Source organism: Leucoraja erinacea, chromosome 23 (genome assembly GCF_028641065.1).
Source record: "Leucoraja erinacea ecotype New England chromosome 23, Leri_hhj_1, whole genome shotgun sequence".
In the NCBI taxonomy this organism is placed as follows: domain Eukaryota; kingdom Metazoa; phylum Chordata; class Chondrichthyes; order Rajiformes; family Rajidae; genus Leucoraja; species Leucoraja erinaceus.
This window is the reverse complement of record NC_073399.1, coordinates 4,093,977-4,115,601: the sequence shown is the minus strand read 5'-3', so window position 1 is coordinate 4,115,601 and position 21,625 is coordinate 4,093,977. Positions and strand designations below refer to the sequence as shown.

Sequence of the window (21,625 nt, the reverse complement as noted above, 5' to 3'; positions counted from 1 at the left end):
GTGGGACAGAGACCAAAACCGTTGCCATCCAACGCTGCCAATGGGCATTGTATTGCATCGGCTATGCTTCAATGCACTTTCCAAGCATAATCCTGCCACAGAGTCTCAGACTGGGCGGCATTGTCTTATAATTAAAGACCTTTCACTTGCAAGAAACTTCTGCGCACATAGGTGATCGAAGTTCGGAACGGTCATTCAGTCGATACCGAGTTATTTGTTAATTCTAAACCTGAGATTGTTGTTAATTGAAGACAACAATGCAGACAGTCACAGATCAGTCATGACCCCAAGTACGATCCGGGAGTCTCAAAGTGCTAATTACTTATTCCTGGACCTCTGTCCCTATTGTATCAAATTTACTCTATAGGATTAGTGATACTATGATTTCACTTAGATGTAACTTAGCTTCCTTTCATCTATCAAGCTGCATTAGAGGACAGTCATAAGCATTGAGTCAATGTTATTGAGAGAAGCAGAAGGACATGAAAGATATGTATTGTTCAACACACAGCCCCCAAATTAAATCATGATACTGCCTCACTGGAGATCTTGCAGTCCTGAACACTCTGTCTTATTGCAATAACTACAGCAAGATGTGGGGTGTGCAATTAAGCTTTTACCATTGATAAATCTCAACCACATCTAATAGGAAGAAGTAAACAAAACCAAAACCAGCTACAGTTGATACAAAAGGCATTTTTTAAAAAAGCAACTCACTTTCGATGATCTCAACTTGAGTACTGTTTGTTCTACTGAAAGCCCCAAACTAACATTATGACTCATTCTGTGAGTTTGACCTCCAAAATGTCCAGGTCACTTCAATGAATAATTCAGACTTGCAGCCACAGTAGAGAAAAACCTTATTGTACATGTCGCTCATAAAATGGGACCCCCACAGTGGTCATTATAGATGTGTCACCATGTTGCATTATTAGAATCCTATTTTTCAACCTACTTGAAATTTACTTTTCAATTAATCTGTTTTAAGTCCTTCCTTGATTGCAGTACATTTTTAAATTTGAACCTATTTGTAGGTAGTAAGGTTGCTATGGGCAACCAGAGCAATCTAATACCATGGAGAAGTCCACCGCTTGCATTCATATGTGATCCACTTCCCTTACAATGCGTTAGGATAAATCTAAGAGGTGTCTAAAATTGTTTCATTGCCATGGCTATTATTTGCTTTAGATTCTGTTCTTTGTCAGGTGAAAGTACAAATGCAGATTTCAATTTTTACACGTTCAATTTTTTTATTGTCACGCGTGCTGAGGTACAGTGAAAAGGTTTTGTTGCGTGCTAACACTCCAGCATATTAACCTGACTAAGCTAATGTCAGATTTCAAATCCCATCCCCCAACCAACACTCTGATGCAGGATAGAAAGAGTGGTGCCAAGAAACTATATTGGACTGAGATGTTTTCAGAAGAGAATCAGAAAATGATAAAACACCTTGGAAAGTCTTTCAACCAAAATATTAACTCTGATGGAGATAATAAGGAACTGCAGATGCTAGATTACACAAATAAAGCATTAAGTGCTGGAGTAACTCAGCGAGCCAGGCAGTATCTCTGGTGGCCATGGATCGGCAAACGTTTTACGTCAGGTCCCTTCTTCATATTCTGAAAAAGGGTTTCGGCCCGAAAACGTTGCCTATTTCCTTCGCTCCATAGATGCTGCTGCACCCGCTGAGTTTCTCCAGCATTTTTGTGTACCTTCGATTCTCCAGCATCTGCAGTTCCTTCTTAAACCCTTCTTCATATTGATTGGCAGTAGGGGGAGAAAGCTGAAAAGAGAGGTGGGGGCAGGACAAAGTCCCTTCTCTTCCCACATTCTGTTCCATGCTTTTGCCTCTGATTCATCTCTAGCTTTTGGCCCACCCTTCTGCTATTTAAGCCCCCTCACCTGTATCCACCTATCGCTTGCCAGGTTTTGTCCCAACATGAAACGCCACCCGTCCATATCCACCACTAATGCTGCCTGACCCGCTGAGTTACTCCAGCACCTTGTGAATTTACTCTGTCTTTCCACTGGTGCTACATGAAATATTTCCAGTCTTTTCTGTCTTCACCTCAAATTTACAGCATTCCTTGTTTCATTCTCAAATGTTTCAGAATACGTCAAACCGTGCCTCCTTCTCTGCTGCAATAGCACCAATGCATGTACATCATTATTTGAGAAGAGGGGGGAATTCTCCTTACTGTATGGACTAGATTTTAATTCATTTAATTGCATGAAATATACATCTGGAATTAAAATTCAATCTACAATAAAAAATAGAGACAATGCTGCAACATCTGTTGAGAGAAAACCGGCTAACAATTTCCCTTCGGAAATGGGAACATTTAGAAAACAGACTTGTTTTTAAGTTGTGAAGGAGGAGGCGGGGAGTACAGAGGCAACTTCTGTGACAGGGAGGGTACAAACAGAATATAAATGAATCGGATTGGTTTCGGCTGAGAGAGTAGTGAAGGATGGTGAGCTGATTCGTCTGGAGGAGGTGCGAGTGGAGGAAGAACAGCGGAGAAACAAAACAAAATGCTACATTGGAACAGAATAACAGATAGTTGTTAGAAACCTGAAATCCAGGAAAGATCCAGCAGATCAGATAACATATGGAGAAAAAATGTTTTGCTAAAACTACAGTTTACTTCCCCCCCCAATCCATTGCACACGCATTTCTCCAACTATCTGACATCTTTGTTTCTTACCTCCATTCTGTCCTTATTTGTCTCCTTTGGTCCTCTTTTGCCACCATGTTGACTTATTTTCATCTCTAGCCTTTGCCCATCCACCTGCCGATCAAAACTCCTTCTCCGGTATCCACATATCACCTGCGAGGTTTTGACCTGCACCCCACCTCCCTCTCCAGCTTCCAGATACGTCTTCCAGATATGATGCCTGACCCGTTGAGTTACTCCAGCAGTTTAGGTTCTGAGCTAAAATTACAAATTGATCACTATACTGCAAAATAGGCACTAAAAACTAGAGTAACTCAATGGGTCAGACAGCATCTCTGTAGAAAAGGAATAGGTGATGCTTTGGGTCAAGACCCTTCTTCAGAGGTCTTGACCCAAAATGTCATCTATTCTTTTTCTCCAGAGTTGCTGTCGGACCCACTGAGTTACTCCAGATTTTTGTGTCTATCTTCCCAAAATGCCAAACCTGATCTCTACCCCACTGACACCACTCGTATACCCAAAGTTCTGACATTAACTGGAAAGACTCAGTTTATGAAATTATTGAATTCAATGTTGTCCAAGGTTTATAGACAGATGAGATGTTTGTTCTTACGGTTGTGTTGGGTTTCAGTGGAACAACATAAACATACGTGGTTTGTCCATTTAATGTCCATCAAAAAATTTATAATTGAAATGTGATATCATGCAATTCTGCCAATACGCCAAAATACATTCAACAACAACTTGTTATTAATGTAGCAAAGATAGACACAAAATGCTGGAGTAACTCAACGGGTTAGGCTGCAACTTTAGAGAAAAGTAATAGGTGACGTTTCGGGTTGAGACCCTTCTTCAGACATTAATTTAGCACCTTAAATGTCATAAAATCACACAAGGGGCTCACAGGAGAGCAATCAAACAAATTTGACCTCAATTCCTGAGGAGATGCTCGGGAAAAAGATCAAAACTCAAGCAAAAACAATTGGTTTTAAGAATACCTTACGGAAAAGAAAACTAGCAAAGAGGAGGCAATGACAGAAGTTTGAAGATTTGGAACTTTAATTGTATTTTGGGATCAGATTATTAGTAAACTGGATAACTTCTAATCATCGAGTTTACTAATAACCTGATCGCAAATTGCAATAAAATTTAAAGATTTAAAGGAGAAATGTATTCAAGTTATTCCCTTTCTTTTTGTCTCTTCAATTACAGGTATTAAAATCCACTCAGCTCAGGGAGACGCTGTCTTCTGAATCTTTTTTGGGTGGGAGATTCGTAAGTTATTCACTGCTACTTCTCACTGCATGTTTGTAGTTTTTTTTACCGGGGCAGAGTGTTAATCAACATTTTTTCACCCGTGGGGATAATGGTGTTCGACTTGCGAAAGCAGCCCACACAACCCACCTCACAGCAGGTCTACCACCGGCTCCTGACATTTCCAGTCTTCTGTAGAAACAAGGAACTGCAGATGCTCGTTTGCAAAAAAAAAAAAAAGACAAAAAGTGCTGGAGTAACTATCCCTGGAGAACACGGATAGGGAATGATTTATGTCGGAACCGGTCCTGAAACGTCGCCAATCCATGCTGTCCAGGGAAACTGCCTGACCCGCTGAGTTACTCCAGCACATTGTATCTTTTATTACCAGTCTTTTGTTCTGGAGTCAAGGTTTGGATTAAAGAAAAAATAAACTTATGTGTTTGAATTTATTTATATCTCTAGCAGGAGGTTAACATCGACACCAGCACCAAGATTTACAGATTTAAATTCATACTGGTTCATTTTGCCTTTTTTGAAAAGAATATCTTTAATTTACTTATGAAAGAAATATCCATCTTCCAAGTTATAATGCATCGATGTGAGATTGACCTTCTGGTATTCATGTTCTCTACTCTACCAAGGCACACTTTATGTTGCACTTTGTGGGAAATAAATCATTGGAGGCAGCTTGCACTCTTGTTCATTCACAAATGTTGGCACAGTTAGAAGTTGTTCAGTTTTTAACCCATTTTTTTAAAATAAAAGAGAGCTGTTTTAGAATATAAAGTGGCCTCAATGTCATTCCACACGGAATTTATTACAGATCAAAATAACTATAGCATTTAACAATAGAAAGATGTGATATTGGAATATAATTATGTAACATAGCAACATACAATTCGCAACACTGGAACCATTTATCTGCCAAATATTACAACTGTAAGGGTAGAAAGGTAGAAATTCATTCATTGTCGTTTGTGCAGAGAGTGTGAAATCACTGGTAGATGCGCCTTATCTTCTTGAAATGTCGTTTAACTGACGTCAGTAGATAAACATGACTTGTGAAGTAACACTTTAATACTGCAGTAGAGTCAGACTTCTAGATATGGAGATTAGTGTCTTCGGCAACAAGAAACCATGATCAAGAGTTGAATCAGTTAGTCTACACGTGTTGTGCATCACAGCTCTGCCAGTGTGCTACTCTGACCCACTTTCTTTTTAGTTCAAAGGCAGGAAAAGCTGAGCACATCCCGTTGCTTAACCGAGTGCCTTGTGTCCACTACATCGCTGTGATTGACAACCCCATGGGTATGAGTGCCCCATTTCTCTTTTAGAAAGATTAGTAGATTGAGTGGGACCCGTTGGGTCCTAGTCACACGGGAGGCCAGGTCTCCCAACGCAAACCATTCCCCAAGGCAATATTTCACCACTCACCCATTCCCCCAATGCAACCCATTCCCCAACGCAAAATTCCACCACTCACCCATAGCCCCTAACTGCGCAGGCACGGCTCAATTCCCCTCATCCTCGAGCACTCCCTCCCTCTCCTCTTCATGTGTGGGAGGAGAGGAGGGGAGCGGGGGAGGGAACTGGGGTGTGTAGTGGGGGGGAGGAGTTGTGAATGTGGGCGGGAGGTGGGATTAGGGGTATATGGGGTGGGGGGTGTGGGGGGTGTGTGGGAGGAGAGGGGTGTGTGGGGGTAGCGTGGTGTGGGGGGTGAGTCGGAGGGGTGTGTGTGTGGGGGGGTGGGTTGTGGGGGGCAGGGGGAAGTGTGGGCGGGCTCGGGGGGGAAAAAGTAAAGGCGGGAGAGAGCCATGGAGGAGAGGGGGGGGGGTATCACGGGGGAGGGGGAAGAGGAGCCAGCGAGGGGGACCAGAGGGATAGTGGCTGGAATTGGCGGTGCGATGCTGACTCATAGTGGATGCTGGTCACTGGTCCTTCTCCGCTGGGATCAGAGTCTCCAAAGAGATCGATCTGCGTACGCGCGTTTTTTAAAAGATTATTTAAAAACCAGCCACTCCAGGAAAGAACGGCAGCTAAAGGCACTTGTGTTATATTTCCTAGTACAATCAGGCAATACCTAAGGGGAGGTATAGATGTCCCTTTTTACAGACTGAAGCCACATTTTGTAATTGAGGTCCAACAACTGTCAGAAGAAAATACTTATTATCAGTGTGCAACATCCAAGAGGATTCTTTAAGATATCTATCGTTCAGGGTCAAAGGCAGAAAGTCACAGCTATGGAGGAATGCATGCCAATGGCTGTCTGTCCTACTTAACTGGAAAGTACTGTACGCTGCAAAGACACAGTCCTTTTTTGAGTCTCAAGTGCTACCAAGTGGAATTCTATAACCCATTTTTTAATATATTAAGAGTGTACCTTATAAATGGGTCATCGAATTCTATGTACATTCTGCAGTGCTAAATTGTGAGGAAGTTACTGAAATCTAACTTAAGGGTTAGAATGATTGAGCACTCAAGCTGAGGCAATCAATAAGAATAGTGGAAGTAAGGACATTTCTTACTAACAGTGCTGGCTTTTCAGAGTAGGTAATCCACATTGAATAGATGAGAATTGTGGTTTTTTTCTACTCAGACTTCCAAAAGGCAATTGTCAAGGTTGAATTGTTTAGCAAAGCAAAAGCACACTAGTTGTTGGTGACATATCCATAATGGTTTAAGTAGAAGGAAGAGACAACATATTCCAATTTGCTCGATGTGGCACACTGATTTCCATAGATTTTTAGATTGGGCTTATGCTTTTCATGACAAGACTATAAGATCCTAAGAAATAAAAGGGGTAGTCTGGTCAGCCCTTCAAGCTTAAGACAGTCTCAAAATGCTGGAGTAATTCAGTGGGTCAAACAACACCTTTGGAGAAAACTAAATGGTGATGTTTTGGGTCAAGACCTTTCTTCAGTCCCTTTAAAGCATGATATCCTCAAAGGATCCATTCAAAAAATCTTTGCTAATCTTTCATCTCAGTATATATTGTCATGTCCAGAAATATAATCATTTTAATTCGGAATGAACTCAATGTATCTTGTCTTTCCACGGAAGAAAATTCTAAATGCTTACCACCTACTGAATGCAACCATTTTATGCTCATCTCGGTCCTAAATGGCCTATCCCTTATTAAAATAGGGGCAAAGTTTGAAGGAGATGTTTTTTTACACAGAGAGCTCTACCAGAGGTGGTGGTAGAGGCAGAGACAGTGGTGGCATTTAAGAAGCTTTTAGATTGGCACATAGATATGCAGGGAGTGAAGGAATATAGGTCACATGCAGGCAGGGTGGATTAATTTAACATGGCATAATGGGCAGCATGGAAATTGTAGGCTATGGTCCTGTGCTGTACTGTTCTATGTTTAAAATGAGGATGAATAAACAGGTATATACATACAACATTTACTGACAATGCCAGGAGTGGAAAAAAAAAATGGGAATGATCTCTCTAGAATTTAGATTGAGAGGGGATCTTATAGAAACTTACAAAATTCTTAAGGGGTTGGACAGGCTAGATGCAGGAAGATGTGTTCCCGATGTTGGGGCAGTCCAGGACAAGGGGTCACAGCTTAAGGATAAGGGGGAAATCCTTTAAAACCGAGATGAGAAGAACTTTTTTCACACAGAGAGTGGTGAATCTCTGGAACTCTCTGCCACAGAGGGTAGTTGAGGCCAGTTCATTGGCTATATTTAAGAGGGAGTTAGATGTGGCCCTTGTGGCTAAGGGGATCAGGGGGTATGGAGAGAAGGCAGGTACAGGATACTGAGTTGGATGATCAGCCATGATCATATTGAATGGCGGTGCAGGCTCGAAGGGCCGAAATGGCCTACTCCTGCACCTAATTTCTATGTTTCTATGTTTCTATGATGGCAGGAGAAAATTATATTGAGTGATACTTGGGATGAATGAATGAGGACTGCCATGTCTGATGCAGTTCAGTATAGGAAAGTATGTGGTCGTATATTTTTCCATTATTTTCTAAATGGTGAGAGGGAGATGCTTAGGGGTTTAAGTGCCCAGTTACAAAAATTAAAGAACAAAACATCCTGCCAAAGAGCCTGGAATAAACTGAGGAGGATGCTTTACTAAATAGAGCTTTAGTAAGTCCAGTGTCAGTGGCACTCCATTCAGTCCTTGCCATTTGAAACAAGGAAGGTTACACTGGCCTTAACATAACAGAATGATTTAGACTAAAAGGGTTATCTTATAAAAGAGCTAAGAAAATCATGAGATGGTTTCATAAAAATGATTAAGAAAAGTGGCAGAATGATTTAGCAATGTGTAGAGAAAAATGAAATAGATAAAATGTTATCTCTGATCAGAAATATCAGATAAGATTTCAGAAATATTGTGTCTGGAACTTAGACGATGTCTGGGAATATAATTGGGAGACACCAAAAATGATAGATATCTTCCCAAAATGATTAAGATTGTTGCATCAAATGACCTTTCCAAGGCTAAGATCAATAAAATTTTGTTATGATAGAGAGCCGAAGGATATTGAAATATATCTTCGGTATCGAAACATGATACGTTAATAGAGTTTTGTTGCAGGTGAATTATGATCTACTTGAATTTCAGTAAGTCCGCTGTGGCTCATGTTATGTTCCTGCTCTTATGTCTCTAGTGGGGCTGAATGAAAGAAAGTATATGTAACATTTTACTGGTAACTATATTACATACATTTATATAACTTCAGTACTGAGTAGGGCATAAATGGGCCAAGATAATAGCCAAGAATAATATTCCCTTTTAGATATGCCAATTAATTCCAATACATTCCAACGGATTTGTTGGAAGGACAAATGTGCTTCGGATTAGAAACTAGTTTGGGGTCTAGTCCCACTGCATGAAACTGAACGTGAGACTGGGGTGTGGGATGTTAGTTCCACGTTAATCAGCATTACATTTACTTCCGTATGAAAATGTATCACCAGGAATTCACCTAAAGTCATGGTTGGGATGTTAGGCCAATAGTTGCAGGAAGGAAGTTATTGGGTGAAGGAATGGATGCTTAAAAACACAGCTCACAAATTGTTGAATTGTCCACCAGCCAGTTAAAGTTGTTGGGATTTGGAGGAGGCTGGAGAAATTGTGGGAGGGGGTATCGGGGATAAGGCCATCACAAATGAAGGAGAGAAATCTGGAATAGGGAGCACCGGAGTCAGGATGTAAAGGGTTGTAAGACATGGCCGAGCAGAGGGATTCCAGGGGAGGGTCAACTACAGGTCATGGGCTTGGGGAAAGGCAGTAGAAAGTCTGTCAAATAAACATTTCAGTGTAGGATGAACCTCCAAAAATGTAGATAACTATTCTCACCTGTAGACCTCCAGAAATAGAGTTGCCCAATTAAAGCCATGTTATTGGTTGGTGAGACCACACCTGGAGTATTGCGTACAGTTTTGGTCTCCAAATCTGAGGAAGGACATTATTGCCATAGAGGGAGTGCAGACGGTTCACCAGACTGATTCCTGGGATGTCAGGACTGTCTTATGAAGAAAGACTGGATAGACTTGGTTTATACTCTCTAGAATTTAGAAGATTGAGAGGGGATCTTATAGAAACTTACAAAATTCTTAAGGGGTTGGACAGGCTAGATGCAGGAAGATTGTTCCCGATGTTGGGGAAGTCCAGGACCAGGGGTCACAGCTTAAGGATAAAGGGGAAATCCTTTAAAACCGAGATGAGAAGAACTTTTTTCACACAGAGAGTGGTGAATCTCTGGAACTCTCTGCCACAGAGGGTAGTTGAGGCCAGTTCATTGGCTATATTTAAGAGGGAGTTAGATGTGGTCCTTGTGGCTAAGGGGATCAGGGGGTATGGAGAGAAGGCAGGTATGGGATACTGAGTTGGATGATCAGCCATGATCATATTGAATGGCGGTGCAGGCTCGAAGGGCCGAATGGCCTACTCCTGCACCTAATTTCTATGTTTCTATGTTTCTATTGAGGGACTAATCTGTGATCTATCACCCCAGGAGAGCATGGTCCAAATTCCTCTGCCACGCAATGTGATTCATTACACAACGAATGATACCATCTGACACTGAAATCTGACAGAAATCCTGCTGGTGTCAGCAGGGCAATTGAAAATCAGACATGCAAATAGACATAAAATGCTGGAGAAACTCAGCGGGACAAACAACCTTTCTGCAGAGAAGGAATGGGTGACATTTCAGGGCCGAGACCCTTCTCCATTCCTTCTCTCCAGGGATTCTACATTCTACCCCATTTTGTGTCTATCTTCGGTGAAAACCAGCTTATGCAGTTCCTTCCTACACTCAAAATCAGACATGCCCAGTTGAATTTCAGACATGCCCAGTTGAATTTCAGACATGCCCAATTTGAAAGGACAGATGACGTTTTGGATTGGGACCTTCTTCAGACGGAAATCTAATTTCAAAGCAAGTATTCTTTATCAAAAAAAAAGTTTCCTTGAACATTTGATACTCATTGGATCTGAATCAAAGCTTGATTTTGATTTTGATACAGAGAGAAATAGAAAAAAATTCATTGCAGTTGCCTCAGTAATGCATCTTAACTCCAATCTCAGAGCCACTGTAGCATTGTGCTTGTGTCATAACACAATTTCTAACTCCAGCTATCCAAATTGTTCTCAGATCAATTTAATGATAACTTAGTGTTGAATGATTGATAGCTTTGTATAATTAGCTCACCTCTGCTCAAACTGCGTTAACACTCGGCAAGTATAAAAGCTTCTATCACAATAATCTGAACTCAGATCCCTGAAAGCAAGGATGGTTTTATAACTGGGTTTTTTTAACTCTTGATTTTCATTTAGTTCAGGTGCTGACTGCTCCACGCTTCTTGAGAGGTTAGAATCTGGAGGTGCAGGGTTTGCAAACTGACGCTACTGGTAACCTGATAGAATTTTATTTTTAAAACAGGGTAAGAGAGAAAAACCTAATCACTAAGGAAAGGTTGACAATGTGATGTATCATTGACTCTTATGGAAGATTTTCATGCAGTTACTGTTCTGAAATGCAGGTCGGTTATTAATAGCCAATTTTGTGTTTCGCTAATATGTTCTGAATGGTGTCAGAATAGGACAAGGGGAGGTGCAACGAGACCTGGGTGTGCTTGGACATCAGTTACTAAAAGTAAGCATGCAGGTACAGAAGGCAGTGAAGAAAGCTAATGGCATGTTGGCTTTCATTGGGAGAGGATTTGAGTTTAGGAGCAAAGAGGTCCTACTGCAGTTGTACAGGGCCCAGGTGAGGCCACACCTGGAGTATTGTGTGCAATTTTAGTCTCCTAACTTGAAGAAGGACATTATTGCTATTGAGGGAGTACAGCTTAGGTCCACCAGGTTAATTCCCGGGATGGCAGGACTGACAAATGATGAAAGAATGGGTCGAGTGGGCTTTTATTCACTGGAATTTAGAAGGATGAGAGGATATCTTAGAGAAATATACAAAAATTCTTAAAGGATTGGACAGGCTAGATGCAGGAAAAATGTTTCCGATGTTTCCATGTCAACACTTTATATTTCAACCATTTTGGTGTAATTAAAAAAATAACATGTTTATCAATCACCTATCCCAAGAATGTTCTTCCTTTGACTTCAAGCAGACATAAGAAATGCTTATTTGATCTCAGTACAATTGCCACAAGTTACCTTTTAATATAACCGGCCAGTCTCAGTCATCAGTCTTACAATTGCTGTCTAAATCAAGATATACACAATGCTTCCTAATCAATGTCAAATAGCCATAATGATGATAACATTGAAATGGATGTATTCGTACAGGTTTTGTTGCCCCCAGAACTGAATTTGACTTTAACTTATGATCTTGTGGCAAACAAACTAAGTGCTTGCTACATCACAGTCTGAGTACGTCAAGTAAAAATGAATTATTTCAAATAACAATTTAAAACATAAATGGCAACGGGAACCCAATTTCCACTCACCATGGTTGCCCTTGGATGTTCGAACTGGCGTGAAATGGTTTTTGGTGGTTCGAACAGGTGAACTATCCTTGGGCGATCCATCTATTGCTGTCATGTTCTCCCTCTCGAAGTGTGGTACTGGGATTGGTCCCTGGTTTCGTAAAATGTCCGCCAGGGCCCTGCGAAAGTTGAGACAAAAATATACATTGAGAAACAAGTACAGTGTCTCTATGTCACAGCTATCAATGCCCAAGTGCTTTGGGGTCTTTAAAGTCTGGATCAATACTTTCACATTCATGGGGTAGTGATTATTCGTATTTATTGTGTGTAGGAAGGAACTGCAGATGCTGACTTAGAAACATAGAAATTAGGTGCAGGAGTAGGCCATTCGGCCCTTCGAGCCTGCACCGCCATTCAATATGATCATGGCTGATCATCCAACTCAGTATCCCGTACCACCTGCCTTCTCTCCATACCCCCTGATCCATTTAGCCACAAGGGCCACATCTAACTCCCTCTTAAATATAGCCAATGAACTGGCCTCAACTACCCTCTGTGGCAGAGAGTTCCAGAGATTCACCACTCTCTGTGTGAAAAAAGTTCTTCTCATCTCGGTTTTAAAGGATTTCCCCCTTATCCTTAAGCTGTGACCCCTTGTCCAAGACTTCCCTAACATTGGGAACAATCTTCCTGCATCTAGCCTGTCCAACCCCTTAAGAATTTTGTAAGTTTCTTAAAGCCTTAAAGACTTTAAGACTTAAAGCGAAGAGAGGGACAAAATGCTGGAGTAACTCAGCAGGACCGGCAGAGAAGGAATGGGTGCTGTTTCAGGTCAAGACCCTTCTTCAGACTGAATTCATCTTTATTACATTAATTCATATTTATTACATTGATTGGTTAAAAAATATCCCAATATGACAATTAAAATAATCACTTGAAGACAAAAGTATTACTGTCCATGACAGGCTAATCAATATTTTATTCAGAACCCGCAATTTCTAAACATTCCAGCCCACAAAATCTAACACATCTTTGGAACAACGTTAAGCATCAGCCATAAGCATCAGCCCCCCCCCCCCATTCTCCAACCCTCAAACTGCCAACCCGGTTTTCCTTTCCTTTCCTTGGCCCAATTTTAGACACAGTTCTTGACTCTAACGCTTTCTCTTTCCAATATCCTATTCTGGTTACTCATAGAAACATAGAAATTAGATGCAGGAGTAGGCCATTCGGCCCTTCGAGCCTGCACCGCCATTCAATATGATCATAGCTGATCATCCAACTCAGTATCCTGTACCTGCCTTCTCTCCATACCCCCTGATCCTCTTAGCCACAAGGGCCACATCTAACTCCCTCTTAAATATAGCCAATGAACTGGCCTCAACTACCCTCTGTGGCAGAGAGTTCCAGAGATTCACCACTCTCTGTGTGAAAAAAGTTCTTCTCATCTCGTTTTTAAAGCAGGCCCCTTGTCCTGGACATAACATTGGGAACATACTCTAGCCTGTTCAACCCCTTAAAAGTAAGTTTCTATAGAGTTTTATTCTTCATAAGACAGACCTGACATCCCTGATCAGGGTGACAATGGCAATAATTCTTGCTTTTTGGAGACCAAAACTTTACTCCAGCACACCCCTGAAACTGCATAGTAGCAATGAATAACATACTCATCTTACTTACTCCTTGAATGTTCACTCTGATCATACGATTCGTGTCCATATGTTCAAGAAGACCATTGTCCCTGATAGGACAATAACCAGAACATAGTAGGCATATACTGAACAGATCAGTGTGTCCACACCATGAAAATAATACACACATGAAACTGAGAAAGTGCAAATAAACAGATTATTGGCTATTAATGTTCAGAGTTTTGTCCGAGCCGAGTTTAATAGCCTGATGGCTGTGGGGAAGTAGCTGTTCCTGAACCTGGTCATTGCAGTCTTCAGGCTCCTGTACCTTCTACCTGAAGGTAGTGGGGAGATGAGTGTGTGGCCCGGATGTTCTTTACTCAGTGTAGTTTAAGTTTCATTTGAGCATCTTGTTTTGTATTTTGGCGCTTTGATAAAATGAACATAACACAATCTGATCAGCTGGGAGCTTGCTTTCATGAAGTTGACATCCTGGAAACTGTGTACTGTTGGTTTGTTGGTTTGTATCTTCATAAACATTTTATTGATAATTATCTACTCTAGGTTGTTAGATTCACCCCAATGAAACTGACGTATTAAGTGATATTTAAATGTCACACCAAGCCCCAACCCCATTCCCTCTTCCCCACAAATAGCTGGTTTTGTAGCTGGGCTGTTCCTGCATGGGAGCAAAGATGTTCATTCTTGGTCAAGGTATTCAAAGCCATCATTTAAGTTAAGATGTGGAGCTCCCAGATAGAAATGGAATCATGAAATATGGGGGCTCATGAATTTGTCCATCTTCCCCCATCATACCAGTTTACTTTGAGTAGGTGTCAAAGGAGTTTAGAGTGAGTTTTAACACAATTTCTTTGGAAAGACTAGTGTTACAAATAAATAATACAAGAGCCAGTGGAAATATTTAAGAACGATGAAAAAAGCCTGGAAGTTGTTGTAAAAAATAATGTCACTGAATGAAACAAATAAAATATATGATTCAGTGTGCATGTGATGCATTTCGTTGTCTCTGTACTGTACACTGACAATGACAATTAAAATTGAATCTGAATCAGATGTGATGCTGCTGTAAGCAAGATTTACACTGTGCACTACTTGTACATATGACAATAAACTCAATTTGACTTGTTTAGACTAAGATCGCACAAGGGTCTACTTTAAGAACCTATTTTGATCGATACCTTCTTGAATAATCTGGAAATACAACTCATAAATTTATTAGCTAAATCGTCAGTACCCAGCAAATGAATGTAATCACCTTCAAAGAAAACAGGCAAAGCTAAGGGCAAAAATTTGAATATACTTAGAAATTGGGTAGACAGATGAAGTCCAATACATGTACATTTAAAGTGCTTAAGGTCAGAACACAATCTCCACAAAAGGTCTATTGCCTGAATTGGAAAGCTTAAAATATAAGGAACATGAAAGTAATATGGGGATCCAGGTTTACAAGAAACTGTGGCTTTTTACAAGTGTGTAACAAGCTGAATAGCTGTTAGGATCTACTAAAAGGTCGCTGTGGGGCTCAGTTTATGAAGCAATGCTGTACCTTTATATAAAATGTCACAAGCAGCCTCGGAATACTGTGTACAGTTCTGATTGCAATCAGAAAATAGCACATCAACTGAGACATCCTCACCAAAAGAGGCGAGTAGGAGGTGACATGATTGCTGTTTTCAGGAATATAAGGAAGATTAGATAACGTCCTTAGTAGAACAAGAGGACAAGGTTGCAGCCTGGAGGGTTAATTGCAAAGCTGATACATGGAATTTCACCTGGATTTTATTGACATGGGCAAGTTGCACTTACTTGCTGTTCAGGTTCCCCACTCCCCATTCCTCTCAGTTATTTGAAGCAATTCCAGAAAGTTGATATTGCTTTCCCAAATAACTTAAGGGTCAAGTAATAAATAGTGGCAGGCTTCTTACAATGTGATCTACAGAGATCGGAAGAAGCTTGAAGCAATTCCAGCCTAAGAGTTGATACAACCTTGCTTTCCTGAAAAAAACAAAAGGGTCATTGTCGAAGGAGGCAAAGAATACTTAGTGGCAGGGCGAGTTCTGGAGAGGGGGTCAACACCTGTGATCTACAGAGATCGGAAGAAGCGGTCCAGACTGAAGCAGGGCTCACTTCCTGAGGGTCCCAGAAACGTGGACCTAACCTGCTGCCTTCTCCGCTCCAGAGAGCCTGCTGACTACTGCATTACAGCATGGTATGGCAGCTGACCATGCTGAGAGGCTTCACTAGGACAGCGCAGAAGCATTTTTGCCCTCTCCCCTCCCTGATGGATCCATCTTTAAGCTCAAAGACTCCCATGAAACTGTTCGACTCTTCTGAAAGGTGAAGGTGCATCAAAATCCAGGACAAATAGACTCAGCCAAGCTTTGCCATATAACTCGCAAAAATTCAACTTATTAAAAACCCGGACTTCCAAATAATATGTATGTAGCGCGCGCAGAATTCAAACTATCCCCCCCCCCCCCCCCCTTCTCCCCCCTCTGTTTTTGTTTTTTTTTTTGTTTCTTGTTTTGTGCTAAATTTTGTAAAACGAGCAGCTCAAAAAACGTACAAATAATTGTAAACGCTAAATTAAACGCAAATCATTTAACAAAATACCCTGCTGCACAGAAAGATCCCACAGGGTTTAGTAGCAAGATCTGCCTAGAATTGGGCAGAGGAATTCAGGTCAAAGTTTAGAAGTCGTTCGGGGGCCCGGTCAACTCACACAACTGACTTCCAGCCCCACCCGGACTTCCTGATTCTCCCTTGTACGCCGCAGAATTGAGATTCCATCTGCCTGACCCGCTTCTTTGTTTCACTCTGGAGTGAACCTGCCACCACTCATGATGGAAAATCCAAGCCATTATCTAGTGACTGAGTGGTGAATTTATGGAACTGGTTCTCCACGTAGATGATGGAAGCAGAAACTAATAATGATTCCAAAAACAAATTTATTCGATTGATTCGAGAAAATTATGCTGCACTTTTAAAAGGTTAAAGATTTGAGATACCACTTATGGTTAAGTGGGGAAAATAGGTAACAATGGAACAGTGATCTCAAAGTGTTTTCTAACTGTCAGTCTGAATCTGGCATAGAGCAAGAAATAGTGATCTTGTCACAGTTAGTCAATAGCTATCATGATTTAATAATATTATCACAAAGATGACAGAAGACGAAATAGACTTTTTTTTCAGCTAGCAATTCTCTCCGTTCCTTCGAGAACTGTGATGTAATTTTGTGATCTTTCTAAAATGTGTGGGTGGCAGCTGGTTCAGAAGGAATGCCACTGTTACAGTGAGCAAGGACGTCACAAGCACTGGTGAGACATGTATTTGTACACGAATGCTACAAAGGATCAAAAGGTTAGCAACATGGAAGCATAAGTGTGAATTGAAAACCTCTTAAAATCTTGCACTGTGTGCCTAAGATATGTTGATTAATACGAATGTGCGTTAGTAACCCATACAAAGGAACAACATTTCTGCTGCAATGACGAATTGGTTAGATATTTTTAAAAACCAAATGAACCTAGATATGAGCCTGCAATTGCCATGTATTAATAGTTATTAATAATTAGAATGTAAGTAGACCATAGATAGACCCAAACAGCTAAAGTAACTCAGAGGGTTAGACAGAATCTCTGGAGAAAAGGAATAGGCGACGTTTCGGATCGAGACCATTCTTCAGACCAAATCCAGACAAAACACAAAATGGACTATTTTTGAAAACTTATTTCAGTTCTTGCAGCTCAACATCTTCTTTTACGGGTGTTGTAGCTCCTATATTTTGAGTTTGTTAAATACTTTTGAGTTTTTGTTTTAGAGATACAGCATGTAAAAGGGCTTTACAACCCACTGCGTCCATGACAACCATCGGTCATCCATTCACACTATTTCTATGTTATCCCACTTTGTATCCATTCCCTGCACAATCAGGGCAATTTGCGGAGGCAAATCTGCAAATCTTCAGATGTGGGAGGGAACGGGAGCACCCGGAGAAAACCCACTTTCATCTGGACAAACAAAGTGAATGATCAGCATCAAGCGAGCTTGAATGACCCCGGAGGTTGCAGGTGGTTGCCGGAGGTTGCAGGCAGTGGAAGCAGGTAGAGGAGACTGACAAAAACCTCCAGGAACCTCACGGAAACCTTGGGTGGGGCACAAAGTCTCCAGAGGTTTCCGTTCAGGTTTCCTTAGTGGGACAGGGGCATTATCTATCACCTGGATAGCTATTAACTAATTGAATGAACATGTGAATTACTGTGTCCCAGCAAAGGTGTTTGAACATTGGGAGATGTGCCTGGCAGCTACAAGATGCTCCCATTGTATTTATAATGTGTCATTCTGTAAAGTCACTTGCCTACATTCAAAATCTTAAAGAGTAGGTCGTTACAGCCATAAAAACTGTAGTTAATCGGTTATTGTTGCCTTCATTTATAAAAATATATATATATAAAGTTGATGTACTTTTAGTTTTGGATATTCTTCCTAGAGGCACTCCAGGAGGATGTCTGTTTCTCTAACCAAATAAATACTTTTATATCAACCAGCTACAGTCTTCGAGTGGCTCAGATCTATAGGTCACAACACAGCAGTCTCTCAGTAGCCCACTGGCTTGATAGCCCGGAGTTTATTGCTCAAGTCTCTGGGCAGGACTTGAATGGGCAACCTTCTCATCAAAGGTGAGAGTGTTATCAGCGGGTCTCTGGCTGGCTGGCTGATGGTACTTGGTTTCCCCCACTCTGTTCAGTTCCTGAACTGAGCCACGTTAAGCAAGGAAGTGATCATTACCTCAAAGCCAACTAACAATAGGTGGATGTGGAGGTGACCCGCAACAGGCTTTTGGTATGTTTCCCCAAAAAAGCTAAAGAGAACACTGCCAGTTAAAGAGTTCAATAGTTGCAAACTAAGGGGTTGGTCATTCACTGAACTTTAGACGTTAGACTTTAGAGGCCCTTCGACCCAGCGAGTCCATGCTGACCAGCGATCACCCCATACATTTGCACTATCCTACACGCTTGGGACAATCTGCAATTTTACTGAAGCCAATTAATCTACAAACCTGTACGTCTTTAGAGTGCTGCCAGGTTTAGAGGGTATTTGTCATAAGGTGAGGTTGGACAAACTTGGATTGGCTTTTCCTGGAACATTAGAGGCTGAGGGGTGAACAAATAGAGAGTTATAATATTATGAGAGGCATGGATAGGAAAGGTAATTAGAATCATTTTCCTCGGATGGAAATGTCAAATACCAAAAGGCATGGATTTAAGGTAAGAAAGAGAAAGATTCAAGGGGATTTTACACTGAGAATGGGAGGTTCCAGGGGTGGCGGTGGAAGCTGATTTGATAGTTAATTTGAAGAGGCTTTTAGATAGCCACATGTAATGGAGGGACATGGATCATTTGCAGGCAGGAAGGATTTGTTTATTTGTTTTTGTCCTGTTCAGCACAGGTGAAAGGGCCTGTTCCGATACGGTACTGTTCTGTGTTCTCTGATGGCATGGCAGTTTTAGAAGAGCACTTTGCCAAATGCCAGAATGAATTTGAAATAACAAACTGCACTCCCATCAAGTGCAGGAGAACACGGCCTTGTAATCGGGATGGACGGGAATGGGAAATTAAATTGATAAACCGGAGAAAAATGTAAATGTAATTTGAGGGTGTAAATTGGTCGTTATCTTCTAGATTGCAGTACAGAAGAACAAAATAACTAATGCTCGACAGGTCTTGGATTTACAAGTGTGATTTAAGATTAGTTTTAAGGAAAGAGACGAGTTTTGTGAGAATCCAATAGCAATTTCCATTAAAATATGAAGCAAAAACCGATAATAAAACTGGAATGGTTCAGTGAAAATCTGAAATCCTCTAGTGAAGTATACCCTGGACATTCTAAAACCACAGTTAATTTCTGTTACTAAAGGTCAGATTCCCATTTTCATTTTTATATACTTTTTATTTCATTTTTTTCTTGCTGCAAGTGCAGAGATGATCGAAAATATTTCCAGCAAAAGAACCAAACTCCGTGTGATTCCTGCTTTCACTTGCCAGTCATTCTTGGAAGCCGTGTCTGTCTTTTATAACTCCGAAGATCAACATTTTATCAGCTTCCAGATTTAAATGGATTGTATATCATTTAGAGTGTAGTGTTATAAAGGAATCAACATGCTTGCCTTATACATCACCTCTCATAACCTCATTTCAAAGTGCTTTACATGGGATCACAGAGCATTTACAACACTGGAGACATTCATTGTGTCCATGTCAGGCAACTATTACTTGACCTTTCAGCACTGGATATGCAGCACTGCAGGTTACGGACTATTAGGTACACCGTCCAAGTATATTTCAAATATGATTTATGTTGTAAGTCCTTTCAAGCAGTGAGTTCCTGAAGTTTATCAGCTGTCTTTCAGCCTCTTAGTGAAGCAAATCCTACCCAGTTTTTGATCACTCTGCTGAAGTAAATAGATAATTTTATTTGCAAAATCTGGGCCTACCATAATTGTACATATCTCAATTAAGTCTTCCCTCAACCTTCTAAAGACAACAACCTCAATCTATCCAATTTGTCTGCATGCCTACACTTTTCATGTACTGGGAAAATTCTCATTAAATCTCCAATCCACCCTGTGAGGAATAATCATATAGTATAACATTGTGCCCGCAAACTCAGCATATTACCCTGGCTATAACCTAATTTATGTTGAATACCATTCCAGCATAACTTCCCTGGTTTTATACCCAGCACATTCATGCAATCATAAAGAAATCCCATCAACCCCTCTACATCCTGAAATGATTGCAGAGATTCAGCATGTCAACAAATACTCTATTGAACTTCTACCCGTGTACAGTAGATAATATATATTGACTGGGGGCATCACGGCCTGGTTCGGTCATTCGATCGAAGAAGATTGCAAAAAGTGGTAGACACTGGCTTGTCCATCACAGGTACTGACCTCCCCGCCATCGAGGGGATCTACAGGAGTCGCTGCCTCAAAGGGGCAGCCAGCATCATCAGAGACACACAACACCTTGGCCACACTCTCATCTCACCCCTGTCATTGGGAAGAAGGTACAGGAGCCTGCACACTGTATAGTCCAGGTTTAGCAGCATCCATCTTATAACCTAACATCAGGCTATTGAACACAATAACCTCCAAATAAGCTCTGAACTACTTAGACATGGGGCATTGTTTTATCTTTGCATTATATATATATATATATATATATATATATATATATATATATATACACATATATATGTGTGTGTGTGTGTATGTATATATATATATGTGTGTGTGTATATATGTATATATATATATATATGTGTGTGTGTATATATATATATATATATATATATATATATATATATATATATATATACATATATATATATATATATATATATATATATATATATACACACACATATATATATATATATATATACACACACATATATATATATATATACATATATATATACATATATATATATACATATATATATATACACATATATATATATACACATATACATATATACACATATACATATATATATAACAATAATAATGTGTGTGTGTGTGTGTGTGTGTGTGTGTGTGTGTGTGTGTGTGTGTGTGTGTGTGTGTGTGTGTGTGTGTGTGTGTGTGTGTATTGCAATTTTGTTTGCCTACTTCATGTTGCAATAATTGCAGTTTTTTTTTGTTTTTATGGTGTTTACAGAGTACTATGTTTACATATATGTTGGGCTGCTGCTAGGTTTGAGTCAAGGCCCTTCTTCAGACCTGAAACATCATCCATTACTTTTATCCAGAGATGCTGCCTGTCCTGTTGATTTACTCCAGCATTTTGTGTCAATGTTGGGTGTAAACCAGCATTGCAGTTCCTTCCCACACATCCAGTAGATTGGTCTGTCTGGACAGGAGCACACTCTTATCACCTGAGCTGCCAATGGCTCCTGAGTAATTTTTACAGCTTCCGAAATTGAACTCACTTTATTGCTGCTTTATCTTCACCCTTGTCTATTCTTCAATGTTCTCCACCAGGTACAGACCCTGCATTTGATTATTGTACTGCGAGCTGTGCTCATCATCTCCTCTTAGACATAGAAACATGG

At 40.6% G+C, this 21,625-nt stretch overlaps 1 protein-coding gene across 1 annotated transcript in view; it reads right to left on the bottom strand.

The window, feature by feature from the left end:
- Positions 1 to 21,625, bottom strand: part of LOC129708121 (protein shisa-6-like) — a 394,948-nt gene that overhangs the window by 331,658 nt on the left and 41,665 nt on the right. Inside the window, exon 3 of the mRNA XM_055653685.1 lies at positions 11,873 to 12,030. Coding sequence (XP_055509660.1) covers positions 11,873 to 12,030 — 158 coding nt within the window. The remainder of the gene's footprint in view (positions 1 to 11,872; positions 12,031 to 21,625) is intronic.